Raw genomic sequence first — 14,900 nt, 5'->3', positions numbered from 1 at the left:
TGAAGTGCCCCCCCCTTCTGCAGCAGCACTGAGGGTTTAGGCTGGGGAGGGTCTCTTTTTTTCTTCCTGATACTTATTTTAGGTTATTGGAGACTTCTCCCATGCTCTGTTATCCCAACAGCTCCACAGGGGTGTGTTTTGTGTGCCAGGCTCTGTTTCCCTGGAACAGAATAATCCTGAATTAGTTCTGTGTCACGGGATAGAACATGGGAACACCTGCATGGAGTTTCCTGCAGAAAGAAAAACTCCAACCTTTTTAGGGATGGTCCAAGGCCTCTTGCAAAGCCCAGGGGTGTTGACAAGGCCTTGGAAGTGCTACAAGAGTCAGGGAATCTCATAATGGAAAATACTAAGGAAGGAAGGAATGGCTTTGGAAGAGATTTACAGGAAGAGGCATTAAAAATATTTACGCAGTGAAAACAAATCCCAGTAGCCATGAGAGGATGAAAATTTAATTTACAGCAGTCTTGCTCCAGGACAGGAGTTACAAGCAACAAGTTCAGCAGGGGGGGCAAGTGGTGCTCAAGTAAATATCCCAAAAACCCACCCCCAGTCCCTCTCCCTGTGCCAGAGGAGAGGCTTTCATTCAGCATCTTCCAGCCGAGGCTGTTTTCAGCTGCCACAAAGAACCTCCTCCCAAGCTGTATTGGGATGATGGAAGGCAGCTAGGTCTTCCTTACATCCTGTTTTGGTGAAAATAATGGTATTTTGTTTCCTTGGAACATTCCTGATCCCGCAGTTGAATGAAAAAGATAAAAGTCTTTGCCAGGTGTGGAAAAATAAACTTTCATTTGCAGGCTGAAATTCAGCAAAACCTAAAAAATTGCATTCTGTAATGAGATTGGGCTGCCCTTGCAAGGTAAGATTACTGATACTTTTGTAATGTAGCTATTTCTTGGTTTAGACTCTGAAATAATTTATTATGGTGCAATGCTTTGGAAAAGGGAAAGTGTATTTTGTCACTGCAGATTTTTTATGCTGCAAAATCACGGCCTGCACAACAATCAGAGGTCAAACCTAACATGGAAAATACACTGAAAGAGATTTTTCCTGACTTACCTCAGTGTTTATACAACATTATAATAAAAGACAGCAAGAATTTAAGTATTGCAGAATTAACTAGGCAGAGGGTTTTAGGGCTGTTCCTGTAAATCAATTAATTTGTAGTGGAAAAAGATTAAATCTATCCAGGGTCTCCTCACAGCCTGCAGCAACACTTGGTGCCATTCCATCCATCCTGGGACAGACTGAACAATCCCCCTTGTTTGAGTTGGATTTGTTAAGATTTTAATTACAAGTTTTTAGGAGTCACCTCCAGTTCTCTGACAGACAATCTGGGATTTTCATCTCTAGTACTTACTGCAAATGGTTTTGGTTTTGCAGTATGTTTCCCTTGAACCTCACTAGTCAAAAAGTGCCTTCAAATTAGGAGATACTGTACAAGAATCAGCTGAAACCCACAGAATGTTATTCTGAAAGCACTTTAAAACTTCTGGGTTTTTAAGATGATTTCCCAACCTTTTTGTAACTCTTCCCAAACCTCTCTCCCTTTCTGCTTTCCCCTTTCCAAACACAACAGGCCGAGCTGCTTGTCGCAGATGTGGATCATAACTTTTTTATTTCATATATACATTCTTAACAAAGCATCAAAGCCAAATGCTCTCTTCTTCCCCACGTTTCACTGAGCTCCAGGTACAAATGAACTGTTAGAAGGTCACCACTAAGTTCCCAACTCCCCCAAACAGAGATGCAGATTAGAGGGCTTCACTCTTCAAAGTACAAAATTATTTTAATTACACTACACTGCCCCTGCTTTGAAGTATTAATCACACCTATTTACACTTTGCTCATTCACACCTATGCACCAAGATGCAAATTAGACCAGTCAAACACTTCCATCAAGTTTAGTTCCCTCCAATGCACTGGACAAGGTTCCAAGACCCCTTTTCCTTGTGCTTCAAGTTGCAAGGAACAGGAAAGAACTGGAACAGGAGAATAAGCCACATCGATTACCCAAAGACTAAATATGAAGTGTTACTTCCCAAGTTACAAAAATACACAACTTCTGATGAAATTTGCTAGTTAATATACATTTACTCCAAGGTATGAATACAAATAACTTTTATTTAAAAAAAAAAAAAGGAAGAAAAAAAAGCTAATAATACAATAGGCATGTCTGAGACCTAGAGCTGCATTAAAACCACTACTGGGTGCTGTAGGCATCGCTTGTGATCTATACAAACTGGTATTTCTAAAAGGTCATAGCACTATTCTCCAGCAGAAAAATTATGGTGTGAGTCAAGTCCTATGTCATGTTTTGTTATTTCAAGTTGAGCCACTTGACACCCAAGGAAAAAAGAGCAGAAAGATGAAGAATCAGTAGCTTCAAAAAACAAACAGCCGTTCCTTCCAGGTAGTTTGATGCAAATCAGAGCAAGGGGTGTATGCAAATCCCGAATATTTACAGTCAAAGTACAGCATCACTCTACAATTTTCTTATAAAACAGTAGGTAAGGAGTTGATGTAGATGACGATGTCGGAGAAAGAGAATTCAGAAAGTCCTTTTCCTCTGTGACCTTCACTTCGGAATCATCGAAGAGCAGCCACTTCCCCTCGTACTCCTTGAGGCTCTGGAGCACGTAGAGAGCTTTGTTTTCCAGTCCTTGTGCTGCCAGCCCCGGGGGCTCGCCCTGCTCTGCCCTGGGCTCGGCGTTGCCGCTGGGCTCGGCGCTGCGGGGCTCGGGAGCCGTGCTGAGGAACTTCTCGGGGTTGGGCTGTTTGCTGACGTACAGCTCGCAGTCAGCCTTGCTCTTCTGCCCCCCGAGCAGTCCCACGGCCTCCACGTTCTTCTTGCTGAGCACCTTCCCCGGCGGCGCGGCGCCGCTGAGCCTGAAGGAGACCTCTCCGTCGTCGTAGTCCTCGGCCACGGCCCGCGCCTCCTCCTCGTTGAGCGGCTCCGGCTTGAGCGCGGCGTAGCCGGGCTCGGGGAGGAAGTTGCCCCTGTCCAGCTCCAGGCTCTGCAGGTCTGTGACCTTCACTGAGGCCGTGTAGTGACCGCTGCTGATGGTGATGCCGCTGTGCATGACCACGGCAAAGAGCCCGTAGGTGTCGTTGGTGGGCCGGGTGCTCCACTCCTCCAGGGACAGCCGCAGGGGTGTCAGCAGGGGCGTGTTGATCTTGGACAGGCCCCCATAGCAGTCAAACCTGGCAAGGGACACACACAGGTTACACCTTGTGCCACAGCAGCTCCCAAAAAACCCACTTTAGGTGGCCCAGAGGTGTATCCATAGCCTTCTCCTCTAAGGTATGGATGATGGGAACTGCTCCCTGGCTCAGCACCAGCATCCCAAGCACCCCAGATCAGGAAAGGCATTTTTATGACTGTAATGTTAAATCTTACAGCCCAGAAATGGTAAACTTTAACTATTTAAGAGATCCCCTTTTTCTAGTATCAGCTGAAAATAAATTTTTAAATAGGGATGATAAAAGTTCAGCTGATTGTTATCATTCATGCTTCTACCTCTGCACAACCACCTCCTTTCTCTCTCTCACCCTCCTGTTTAAAAACAAACTGAAAACTCTTCAACAGCCAAGGCTGAACCAAGCAGGCTTGGGTTTGGTTTTTCCCCTCCTGAAAGAGTCATTTACTAAATAAAGCATTACTTATTTTACTTTCAAGTAGCTTTAATACCACTCAGAGATTGTGACTAATTTTCCTCAGCTCTCAGTGCACTGTAGCAGTGCCAGTGGTGCTCTCGTGGGATTCTTCACTAGCTGTCCTATGGTATTCTGTTTTTTCAAACAATTCTGTAGCTGATTTACTTTGGAAAAGCCTCTAGTATTCTATAAATATTCAGTATTTTGTTCACAGCACACAAATTTACCAGGAGGGGAAAAGTCCTTTCGTTACAAGGATCTTCTACAGAGTTGGAAGAGGCTCAGTGTTGGGATTTCATTATTGTGCATCAGCCTCCTTGAATGATTGTGCTCTTGCTGACTTACACATTGCATCAGCCCAGATCAATTAACCCCTTTATTGAACTATAAGTTGTGATGTCCTAATAAATTCCAGGGATGACTCAGTCTTACTCAACTGTGAGGGTGTTGTAGGGAAAAATACTGGGGAGTACAGACAAGCCCTGTAAAACTGAGGTTCCAAAGAGCTCACTGCTATTATTCAGCAAAGAATAGCTCTTAAATCCAAGGAAACTGCAGCCATGGCATAACTGCAGTGACAGATTATTGTTTTCCTGGATTTAATTTTGATTCTGCTTCATTCCTGTTCAGAACCACAGAAATAAATACATTGACACCACACACAGATCCTCAGTCACTCCATTTAAGTGAAACCTCACTTCAGACCTCTCTTACCATACACGTTTCACTCCAGCAAAAGGAACACAGAAGAGCACAGAATCAGGAATAACAGAACTTAAATCTTCTGAAAATCCCTATTGTCAGCAGCCAGAAATAGAGATATTCAGAAGAGAGTCAAGAAACACAGAACTGCTGGCTGATACCCTGGATCAGAAATCCAGTTCCACTCAAGCACACTGGGACACTCATATTCACAGAAAACAGGAAAAAGCAGGCTCTACCTTTCTTCTCAATGACATCCAGCATCAGAAAGATTTGGAGAGGAGGAAATAAGAGAGGAAATCTTTTCCTATAGCTTTTTGTTCTTCTTAATGATAAGAATCTGAAGACAGAAAAATTGCATGCCAAGTACTCTGCCTGCTCTGGCTGATGCACTTCAAACACAGCAAACCTGATTTCTGCAGCCACATCTTTTGAGACCATAAATTAGTGACATTTTACCCACTGCAGTGAATTTCACAAGACAAAAAGCTGATTTTCTCACAAATTGTTAAATTTCTAGAGTGGAAATGCTTAATTACATGTTAGGAAGTAACAAATTCCTTCTGAACAGCTTCACAGCCTGCTCACACATGGCCTGGCATTTTTACACACACACACACACACACACACACACACACACACACACTTGCCAAAGAGAATTACTCTTCTCCAGGCAAGGAGATTTTCACACTGGCTGCTTTATTTTAAACCAAAACACTTTGCAAAGCAGCATCTAGAAAAAGATGAATAAAATCCCTATTAACTGTAAATATTTACATTACCCTTCATTTCTCATTTATTTACAACTCAGTCACCAGAGAACTCAGTAGAGCACAACTGAGCAGATAAGATTTCTAAATTTTTATGGGAGCTAAAAGTTGTCTGAAGATTCTTGTCTTATTTAAGTTTAAAGCCACTAGAAGAGTTTGTTGCTACTTTTAGCAAGGACAGGGTTTTGTCCAAGATAAAACATCCAACCCAGAAATCAGGAAACTCTTTAGAAGGGTTTCTGCTTCACCACAGGTTTCTACATCAGGTTTTCCACTCTGACTTCCTTAATCTCTGGCTGGTAGCCCTTGGCAGAAAATGTATGGCATGACTGAGAGGACACATGAGGAAAACCACAAGAGGCTGGATTCACTCTGACCTGGAAATTGGTCTGAGTGGTTTGGAGCAATAACCTGAAGCTGGCCAGGACAGAAGAGGTCAGTGAGGCAGGAGAGGGATGATTAATTAACCTGCCAATCCTTCCTCATGGAAACAAGTAGGAAATACAGGAGTAAATGGAAGATAATTTTCATGTTTCCTACTCAACAATGACGATTTTTAAGTGTGCAGCTGTAAGTCAATACATACAAATCAATATTTAAGTCAAATATTGTGGAGCTCAATGGAAAGACAATTTTGTATGCTAGGATTCTGGACTTGTATGGAAAGACATTGCAGAGACAGAGAAAATTTCCTTTCTGCTTTGTCAGAAACCTGGATATTCCTGTACAGTACAAGGATGGATTTTTCTTTGTTTCCTCTCATCCCAGAGAAAATCCCTAAATTCTTAAGTATGAAAAAAAAGATAAAGAACACTCTCACAATTTCTTTCAAAACATAAGGATTGCTACAAGTAACATTAAACTGATTACTCAGTAATTGAATATCAGTGATGCTGGTACTATGGTGTTTTAAAAGTAATTGATATTTTTTTGGTGTATTAGCTCTTTAAAATGTTTATCTGATAATTTTTTCCCCCAAAATTTTAGTATTCACATTCAGGTACACACCACAGTATTTTTAAAGGAATTGGTTAGTTTTGGGGTAATGAATGTTGGCTATTTAAAAAGTGTCTCATCTCCTGATTATGTTTTTTTCCCCACTCACATTCATCTTTTTAGTACTCACATTCAGGTAGAAACAACCTGACCATAAAATACAGATTTGTTCCATTACTTGTTCTGGTAAAGCACTTACAGCTGCCTCTGAGCTCACAGGGGATATTTAAAATGAATAAAGTTTTAAGAAATATCAGGATATCAGGTTGTTGTAAGAGTAGAGCTAAAAATTTTTTGTTCAGGAGTCTCCTAAAAGTCACTTTTTCTGGAGGTAATTTCTGCCACTACCTGTAACAACACAAAGACATTGGGGGCTGCATCCCAGCAATTTAAGTTAATTCCAATCTGGAAATCTTTTGGAAACATTACATAGCATTTCCAGCTCTTGAGATAAGACTTCCCTTGCTGCAGGACCCTGTTTTGTAAGGCAGGCAATGCATACTCACTCCAAGCCACTGGCAGCAAAGCACTTCAAGTGAATTGTGATCACTTCGGGCATTTTATCGAACAAAAGGCTGCGCTCGGCTTCCGTGTAGTGGTGGCAGTTCTCACAGAAATACTTGTCCTCTCCCACAATCCTCTCCACTGAGGCAAACTGGGAAATTGCCCATTTCAGACTCTTCATTTCTGTTTTTGGCTCTGGAGAAACTAGAAAAGAGAATCGCTGCATTCACAGAGATGCCAATATTTACATTTCCAATGCATCCCGCCAGAAGAGCAACAAAACAAAATATGGCAAGTTCAGACCACTGCAAACCTGCAACACTGCAAGGAACACCCAGTATGTGTGAAATATGTGATGTACTTCAATCTTTGGAGCATTTCAGGAAGGGATGAAAATGTTGCTTAATGAATCTCGTTACCCAAAATTAGGATTTTTCCAACGCTTGTTTCAGATCACAGAATTTTGTTGCCATGTCTAGAAATGGAGAGCTTGTATGAGACCAGAATTTCACTTATTAAGGCAAATCCCCAAAATAACCAGAAAGTTCCCTCTCACTTCTTGCGTTTTGCCTCCCCTGCCACCCTCACACTGCTGACAGGAACACCCGCTGTCGGCAGCACTTCACGTATGAACATCACCCCACACATTTTCATTTGAATCCTTCAGCAAAATGGGGAGTAAAAGCAGGAAAAGCTGCTCCAAATTAAGTCCATGGCAACTAAAATTAATTCCCCTAAAATTCTGAATTTCAATATGTGTTTTTGCCAGGCTTCCTTTTGAAAATATCTAAAAAACTACACAGAGATCAATAAAATTTGTGGGAGAGACCACAGGATTAACACAAACATAATACAAATGTTATTAAGGTAACAACAATCAAAAATACTAAATATTTTTTTTTAGAATAATTAAGGAAAAAAAGCTGGATTCTTGTTTATTTTTTTTTTTAAAAAGTATTTCTTGTAAAATTAAGGAAAAGCAGGATTTCTTATCCAGGAAGAAAGAGAAGACTCAAATCAAAGAAAATACCTGTTCATAAGCAAGAAAACAGGTGCCTAAGTGAAGGACTGTAGGCAGTCTATGCTATGTGTTAAGATCTGGAACAATCTGAATATTATCTGGATCTGTCAACATTATCAGCACCGCGTTTCCAAAGTCTAAAGTTAATCAAGACAGGAGATAACAGCCCCTAATTTTAGCCAGCACAAAGAGGAGCTGTGTTCCTTCCCAACTACAGCACTGTCCTTCCCCACAGCTGGCTGAGGCAGGAACACACCTCACAACCCTTTTTGAGGGAAATTACTTACTTTCAGAACTCTCTTCAGTTTTAGAAAGTTCATCTTCTTGCACTGGGACGCTGATGTCCTGAAAATCTTCCCTCCTTTCCGTGAAGCACTCGCACTCCAAGCACCTCGTCCTCAGCACTAACTGGCCCTGGAAGAGTTTCTCCACCAGCTCAAAGACAGCCAGCTCTGTACCTGGAGAAAGTACATGGCACATCCCTGAGCAAGGTGCACTTTATTCCAGAGGCACTTCAGAACCTGGTTATTCTTGGAAAATCACTGTTCCAGCCATGGCCTTTTAGGGATCTCAGTTAGGAATCAAAAGGCAAAACAGATCACATGCAGTTTTCATGGTATCACCTGCTTGTAAGGAAATGAGGACCCCTCTGTCTTGTGGCCCTCAAACTTTAATTTCTGTTCTAAGATTGGGCTCTTGTTTTATACTTCAAGTGTGACAGTGTCACATTCTGGAATACTGGATTGCCATCAATGCTCTGACTCCTTAGCATGGACCACTGGCCTCCTCAAGGAGCACCACACTGTGGGTTTGCCTGGCTTTATTTATTCTTAGTCCTCCTTTCTAAATTTAGTGGCCAGTTTTGGCCAAATCTACAGAAGAAATGCAGAACTCAAAAGACTCTTCATTCCTTCAATTTTTTATAAAAACTGCTAGGTGGAAAGTTTCGAATCACTAAGTACTGGATTCCAACTGAAGCCCTTCCCTGAACAGACAATCTTGTTTCATTGACATAAACAAAACCCAGACCTGCCAGCCAATTAGCATTTCTAATTGGTATCTATTAGATCTAAATAGATTAGACCTTTAATACATCCTGAGTCCTTCCTAGTTCTTGGGAAGGTTGGGAATATGGAAAGATTAAGGCACTGGAAGGGAAAAAGAGGATATTGTTTGTAAAGCCACAGCCAGTGGGGTTTGGTTCTGTTTGCTCCTCACAGAAATATCCCTTTACATCTTGGATCCACTTGATCTTTCTATGGATGACAAAAACTAGTGGTAAATACAAACCTGGTAATATTCTGCCTTTTTTATATATATTGTACAATGATTACAGAATGTTAGAGAAGTGCCTTGAGATCTAAGATAAACAGGTCAAGTTCTAAAAGAAAAAAATTACAAGCACGTATAAAAATAAATTCTCTTTCCTAAAAATCGTCTTCAATTCCTGAAAAATCTAATTTTGTGTTTAGAGCTCTGCAGGCTGCGCAGTCTGAAGGCTGCCTTCCCACGCATTGTACTTTCTTAATCCTACTAATTTTAAGCCCATCCACTTGTGCACCAACCTTCCTTTTTTGGTTCTCTTTCAGTTCCTTTTCCATGATGGCTTTCCATGGGAGACGCTGGTTCATGATATTCTTCTTTACTGTCACCATTTTCACACTTGACAGCTGACTCTTCGAACTCACAGTCATATTCCTTCCCTGGGTCTTTGGGTCCCAAGTTTGTAGTTAACTTTCCTAGACTGTAAAATTTGGACAGAATACTGGGTTGTTTGCAGGAAGATTTTAACCAGTTTAACCTAAGGCGCGACTTTTTCTGCGTGGGCTTGGTGCTGTCGCTCTCCCCGGAACACTTGGCAATGGCATCCGTTTGGTTTTCCATCTTTTCTCCCGTGGCTTTCCTCTTGGACCTGGTTTGTCTTTGATTTTCTTCTGCTGCAATTTGCTCTTTTGATACTTTGGATTTTTTCTTGGCGTTCCCACCCTCGGCGTCGCTTTTCCTTTTCCCGTTTCCCTTGAGCAGCTTCTCCTCGGCCGCGTCTCCGCCGTGGCTGCCCGAGCTGAGATCCTCCTCCTCAGCAGGGCTGACAGGGCCATTGCTCTCAGAGTTTTGGTTGGGTTTTTCCTCCAGTTTAGCTGCAGGCTCTTCCACAGGCAGTTTGTTCAGCTCTTCCTTCTTCAGCAGCTGGCAGGTTTCCTGGATGTTCCCCAGGATACACTGCAGCACCTCCTGGGCATCGTGCTGCAGGTACCCTTCGTACATGGGGTTCAGCTCTCTGTGCAAAGGAAAGGAGCAAAGAATGAGGGTTTGTCATCCTTTGCTAACTGGGGAACGTGACTTGAGATTGAAATTAGGGATTTAGAAGTCATGGAGGATCCCCTCCAGGCTTAGAGAGAGGTCACCTCTGTCACAGAGCTGTAGGGAGGTTCAGCCTTAAGGATTTACACACACCCAGCAGTGGAGCTCCTCAGCTCCAAGGGGATCCTTCCCCATCCCTGGCAGTGTCCAAGGCCAGGCTGGACAGGGCTTGGAGCAACCTGGCCTAGAAGAAGGTGTCCCTGCCCATGGCAGGGCGTGGAACTGGAGGAGCTTTAAGGTCCCTTCTAACCCAAACCCCTCTATAATTCAGTAACACTTCTGTAGCTAAGGCCAAGCACTGTTTTAAAGCCCTTCTGCATTACAGTCTTACAAAATCCAAATTTATTTTCAAATTTCCAACATCATGGTGGTAACAATAAGCACAAAAATCTTACTTCCTGAAAGGTCACCCCAAATTTAAGGCCATCTACCTTCCACCAGACTCTAAAGCTGGGCAGTGTAACGACCTGGAAATGTCAGGATAAAATTCTGTCAGCATTTAAGGTGATTTGTACCTGAGGGTGTTCAGCAGCCTCCGGGGCTGAGTGGCCAATTCATCCGTGTATTTTTCTGGGTTTAGGAGAAAACTGGCCTGAAGCTGCTCAACTGAAAGGATCAAGGAGTGCAAGCTGCAGATGAGTTCATAACTTGCCAGGGGATCTTCTTTACAACTTCCCTGCAATAACAATGTAATAGGAGTAAAAACACTTGCATCAGTTTCATCTGTCACAACAAGCTAAACTTTTTCTCTCTTCTCCTCCTTTGGTTTTCTATATTTGACAGAATTTTTTGTCTGCTATGGGAGGCAGGTGGATTTCAGACAATATTTTGGGTTTTTTTCAGGTAGGAAACAAACATAAAAGCCCAATTAGCCATTAGTTTAAAATCCCAAATCATCCTTGCCCAAACTCCCATTTGCATCCACTCCAAACACTGTATCATAATTATCTTAATGCCAGAAGCATGGTCAAGTATCTTTCTCAAATTTCTTCTGTTAGACTTTAAAACTTGTGCTAAAGTTCAAAACAACTCAAACACATCTTCACCTGAAGCAACACTGTAGAAAACAATGCTGAAAAGCTTCTTAAGAACAGAAATCTGTTAAAATTTCACTATATTCAGGGCAGCCTCACTTGCAAGGTTACAAATAAAGAACACGTGGGGATCTGTTACCTTTTCTGCCTTTTGCTCTCCTTCATCCTTTGAAGATTCTCTCTTCTTTGAAATAATGTTATATAAATGTTTTACTCCAGTTTTAAAACCAGGACAAAAATATAATACCTGAAAGCAACAGTTGAAAACACGAGAATAACTCGAGTAAGAAGTTATTCCACACATAAATGCACATTTATAATCCACACAGCTGTGCACCTCCCCAGGCTGTGCACAGCACACAAAGATCCAGGATTTTTCACAGCAGGGAGGAGCCCTGAGTATGGAAACTGAAGAATTACCCAATCAGGACAACCACAGTGCACACATTTCCTGCAGCAGCATCTTTTTCCCCCCCCACTGTAATTGGATGTCCTTTATACTGCACTCAGAATAAACTGATTTCACCCATTTGTGCTTAACCAAAATCTCCCTTTCTGAGCCCCCCTGGACATGGCCTCACCTGCAGGACACTGTTCAGGTAGCAGGTGTTGCCCAAGTTGTTCAAGCCCACAAAAGGCAGCATGTTGTCTTTTTTCTCACAGCTGACAAGGGAGGGGGGCTGTGCTGCAGGAACCACCTGGTCACTGTGAAACAGAGAATCCGGGTAAGAAACACTTTGGAAAACCACTCCTTCATCTGTCCCCACCTCAGAGCCACCCTGGAGAATTCAGCACTGAGAAATGCAGATCAAAATCATGGCAAAGTGTGTCTGAATTCACTCTGGGCACTCCAGCACAGACTCCTCACCTCTGACTCCTCAGCAACCCACCCAAAACCACACAGGTTTCCAAAGCAGGAGGCAAATCTGCTCTAAGTTCCAGCACATCAAATACAGGAGACTGATTTAAAGGAGCAAAAATTTCATATTTAAATACTTTTGTATGGTTTTTGTTCCTTCATAAGGCGGAAAAAATGTGCCCAGAACATATTTTTATCACTGTCCTCTGCTTCAGAGTCACCCCACTACATTTCTGGATGCAAAGCAAAAGCATAAAACCAGAAAAAAAAATTTTAATCCCCCCCCAACCCAATGAACCTGACACGCTATACACTGATTATCATTATTATTAATCACTGATATAAGTGATTAATACACTGTAATGACGCAACAGAACCAAATTTTAAAGTCTCCAACTATTTTTAACTGACCACAATTTTCTTTTTCCCACTTAAATCCCCTCACCAGCAATGAAATGAGTCGGTAGATTTGCTCAGGGCCTGAAAAGCCCCACTGAATGACAGCCAGCCCCACAATCAATTCCTTTCCTTGCAGCAGAAACAACCTTTCAGATCCAACACACATTCATTAAAGCTCACCTTGCAGAAAATTAAATATTAATGTAAATAATAATATAAATAGCTAAGGCACACAATAACTACTTATATCAACTTGAAGCAAAGCAACTTTCAAGTGATCCCAAAGTTTGTGCCAACTACACACACCCAGTGAGGCCAAGTTGTTTCCTTAAAAGAATTATCAGAAATTGTTTACGGTGATTAATAAGTTTTTAAAAAGTAACTTCGGCAAGTGATCCCAAAGTTTGTGCCAACTAAACATCCCCTGTGGGTCAAAACTGCTTTCTTAAAATAGTTACAGAAATTGGTTGCAGTAATTAGTTTCTTCAGTTTGATTAAGTTGGCTCGACGGTTAATTTAATGTAAGTGCATATTAATTTAATTTAAGCGCACGTTAACTTAACATAAGCGCACGTTAATTTAATTTAGCGCGTGTTGCAGCACGTTATTTATGCGAGAACACGAAACCGAAAGGAGTGGAGGATGGAGCACCACGAGACAGACACAACATCGCCACAAAAACTTCTCCCGCGCGGCACTCACATCTCGGCGCCTCTGAACTCCGCGCCCTTCTGCTCATTTTCCTGCGCCTCGGTGAAATCCAGCGCTCGCTTCGCCTCCTTCTTCTGAAAGAGCTTCAGCGACAGCCTGTTCTTCTTGGAGGGGCTGGCCCTGGCGCTGTCGCCGGGCAGGACGCCGGGCATGGTTCCTGCGGGGCGCGGCCGGGGCGCTCACACCTGGCGCGCACACACACACACACGCGCACACCAGGCGCCATTTACTCCCCGAGGGGGCCGAGCGCGGACCCGCCGCCCCCCGCCCCGGGCTCGGGCCGCCCCCCCGCGCCCCCCGCATGTTCCCCGCGGCCGGCGGGGCCCGAGGCCGCGGTGCGGCCGCTCCCCCTCACTCACCGCTACATCCCGGCCCCGCTCCCGCTCGCCGTTGCCATGGAGACCGCGGGGACACCGTCAGCGAACTTGGCGCGTTTTTTTCCGCGCGCCGACGAGGACCCCCCCGCCCCGCGCGCGCCCCGCCTCGCGCTGCAACCCCTCCGCCCCGCCGGCGGCCGCCCCGCGCGAACGCCGGAAAACCGAGCGCGCCGCCGGGGGAGACCGGCGGCTAAAAGCCATGCCGAACGGCGGCGGGGCGTCTGCCGGGAGCCGGTAGCCAGTCCGACGGCGTCTGGGCACCGGCGCGCCGCCGCCACCGGCCCCGCAAGGCCGCCGCCGCATCAGGCAGCGCTGCGGGCAGCCCGCGGTGGGTCCTGGCTGGGCGCGCGCGGGCGCTGGTAACGGCCCGGCCAAAGGGCTCGGGTTTGGGCTATACCATTTGCGCGGGGAGAACTTTCCACCCCCCCCCGCCGGCGGGAGGTGAATTGGTCCCGCTGTGGCCACGCCTCCTAAAAGGCTCAGCCAATCAGAGGCGGCGGCTCCGTTCCCCCCCCCCCCCCCCGAGGGCCCGGCCCGCAGTGAGGGAGAGCGGCCCCGCAGGAGCCTTCCCGCGCTTTTTCCATCAAAAACCGGGCATTCCACCGCAAATTCCCATCGGATCCCGGCCTAAAGGCTCTACCAGCACACCTGTGGAGAGAGCAGTAAATAATAGTTGTCACCGAGGCTGTTAAGGCTGCAAAACTGCTGGTTTAGGGATCACCACGCTCAAAAAAAGATGGAATGTGGGAAAATACTGCAGATTATTGCATTCTGCTCTTTAAACTGCCCCCCCCAGGACCAGTCTATACATAAAGGGTGTACATTGCTTATACATAAAGGTTTGACAGCAGGAAAGTTTCTAAGTTTTTCACTTAAGATATTTTATAGGATTAATTTCATAACTTAGAGCCATACCCAGGTCTGGGCTTTGGGGTGAATTACCCCAAATGTGAGCCCTCAAAAGCTGAGGTTCCCCAGGACAAGCTGCTGCTGCCTCCCCCGAGCATGGCCTGTCAAACACTAAACCAAACTGAACCCCACAAACCCACTTTTTTTTTTGCAGTCTTGCAATATTTTTTGGATTTTTTTTTTTTTTTTTACGCTGCTGCATGAATTCATTATTACAGCAGGTCACTATCCCTAAGTACTCATATGAATTATGGAAGGAATGGTGTCTATTCCAGCAGCCACGGACGTGCTCTGCTCCTGCACGTTTTGATTTCTCTTGCGGGTAAAATACCTATGTGTGCCTGCCCACCCAAGGAACCAAGGCTCAGATTCTGAAGGCGAATATATTGATTAATTTCCTTGGCCTGTGGGATCCCCAGAGCTCTGAAGCTGTTGGGATACTGCATTCCCACTGAACATGGGTGGATTTCCCCCAGAGCCCTGCCATGTGAACTTTAGCTCAACAAACACTGCCTGAGGTCCCTGCAGTTAATAGACACTCAGGACTACAGAGGTTCTTTTGTGTGAGATGAGAGCCTTATCCAGGTGGGTGGTGCCCAG

General features: G+C 44.4%; 1 protein-coding gene across 3 annotated transcripts; it reads right to left on the bottom strand.

The window, feature by feature from the left end:
* Nucleotides 1-1,563: 1,563 nt before the first annotated feature.
* Nucleotides 1,564-13,484, bottom strand: USP1 (ubiquitin specific peptidase 1). 3 transcript variants are annotated; one of them, XM_069023567.1, is made up of 9 exons: nucleotides 13,374-13,484; nucleotides 13,006-13,199; nucleotides 11,627-11,750; nucleotides 11,185-11,292; nucleotides 10,527-10,687; nucleotides 9,216-9,928; nucleotides 7,938-8,108; nucleotides 6,632-6,833; nucleotides 1,564-3,204 (listed from the first exon to the last, which is right to left on the bottom strand). In XM_069023567.1, the coding sequence occupies exons 2-9, from the start codon at nucleotides 13,164-13,166 to the stop codon at nucleotides 2,481-2,483; spliced, it is 2,364 nt and encodes a 787-aa protein (XP_068879668.1). In that variant the 5' UTR covers nucleotides 13,167-13,199; nucleotides 13,374-13,484; the 3' UTR covers nucleotides 1,564-2,480. The 3 variants fall into 3 exon arrangements, with proteins under 3 accessions (XP_068879668.1, XP_068879669.1, XP_068879670.1); XM_069023568.1 differs by having other exon boundaries at nucleotides 13,006-13,171; XM_069023569.1 differs by lacking the exon at nucleotides 13,006-13,199 and having other exon boundaries at nucleotides 1,565-3,204.
* Between the last annotated feature and the right edge of the window lie 1,416 nt (nucleotides 13,485-14,900).

Source organism: Aphelocoma coerulescens, chromosome 8 (assembly GCF_041296385.1).
Source record: "Aphelocoma coerulescens isolate FSJ_1873_10779 chromosome 8, UR_Acoe_1.0, whole genome shotgun sequence".
NCBI classification, from domain to species: Eukaryota; Metazoa; Chordata; class Aves; order Passeriformes; family Corvidae; genus Aphelocoma; species Aphelocoma coerulescens.
The sequence above is the reverse complement of the archived record's forward strand: the minus strand, read 5'-3'. Positions and strand labels throughout refer to the sequence as shown.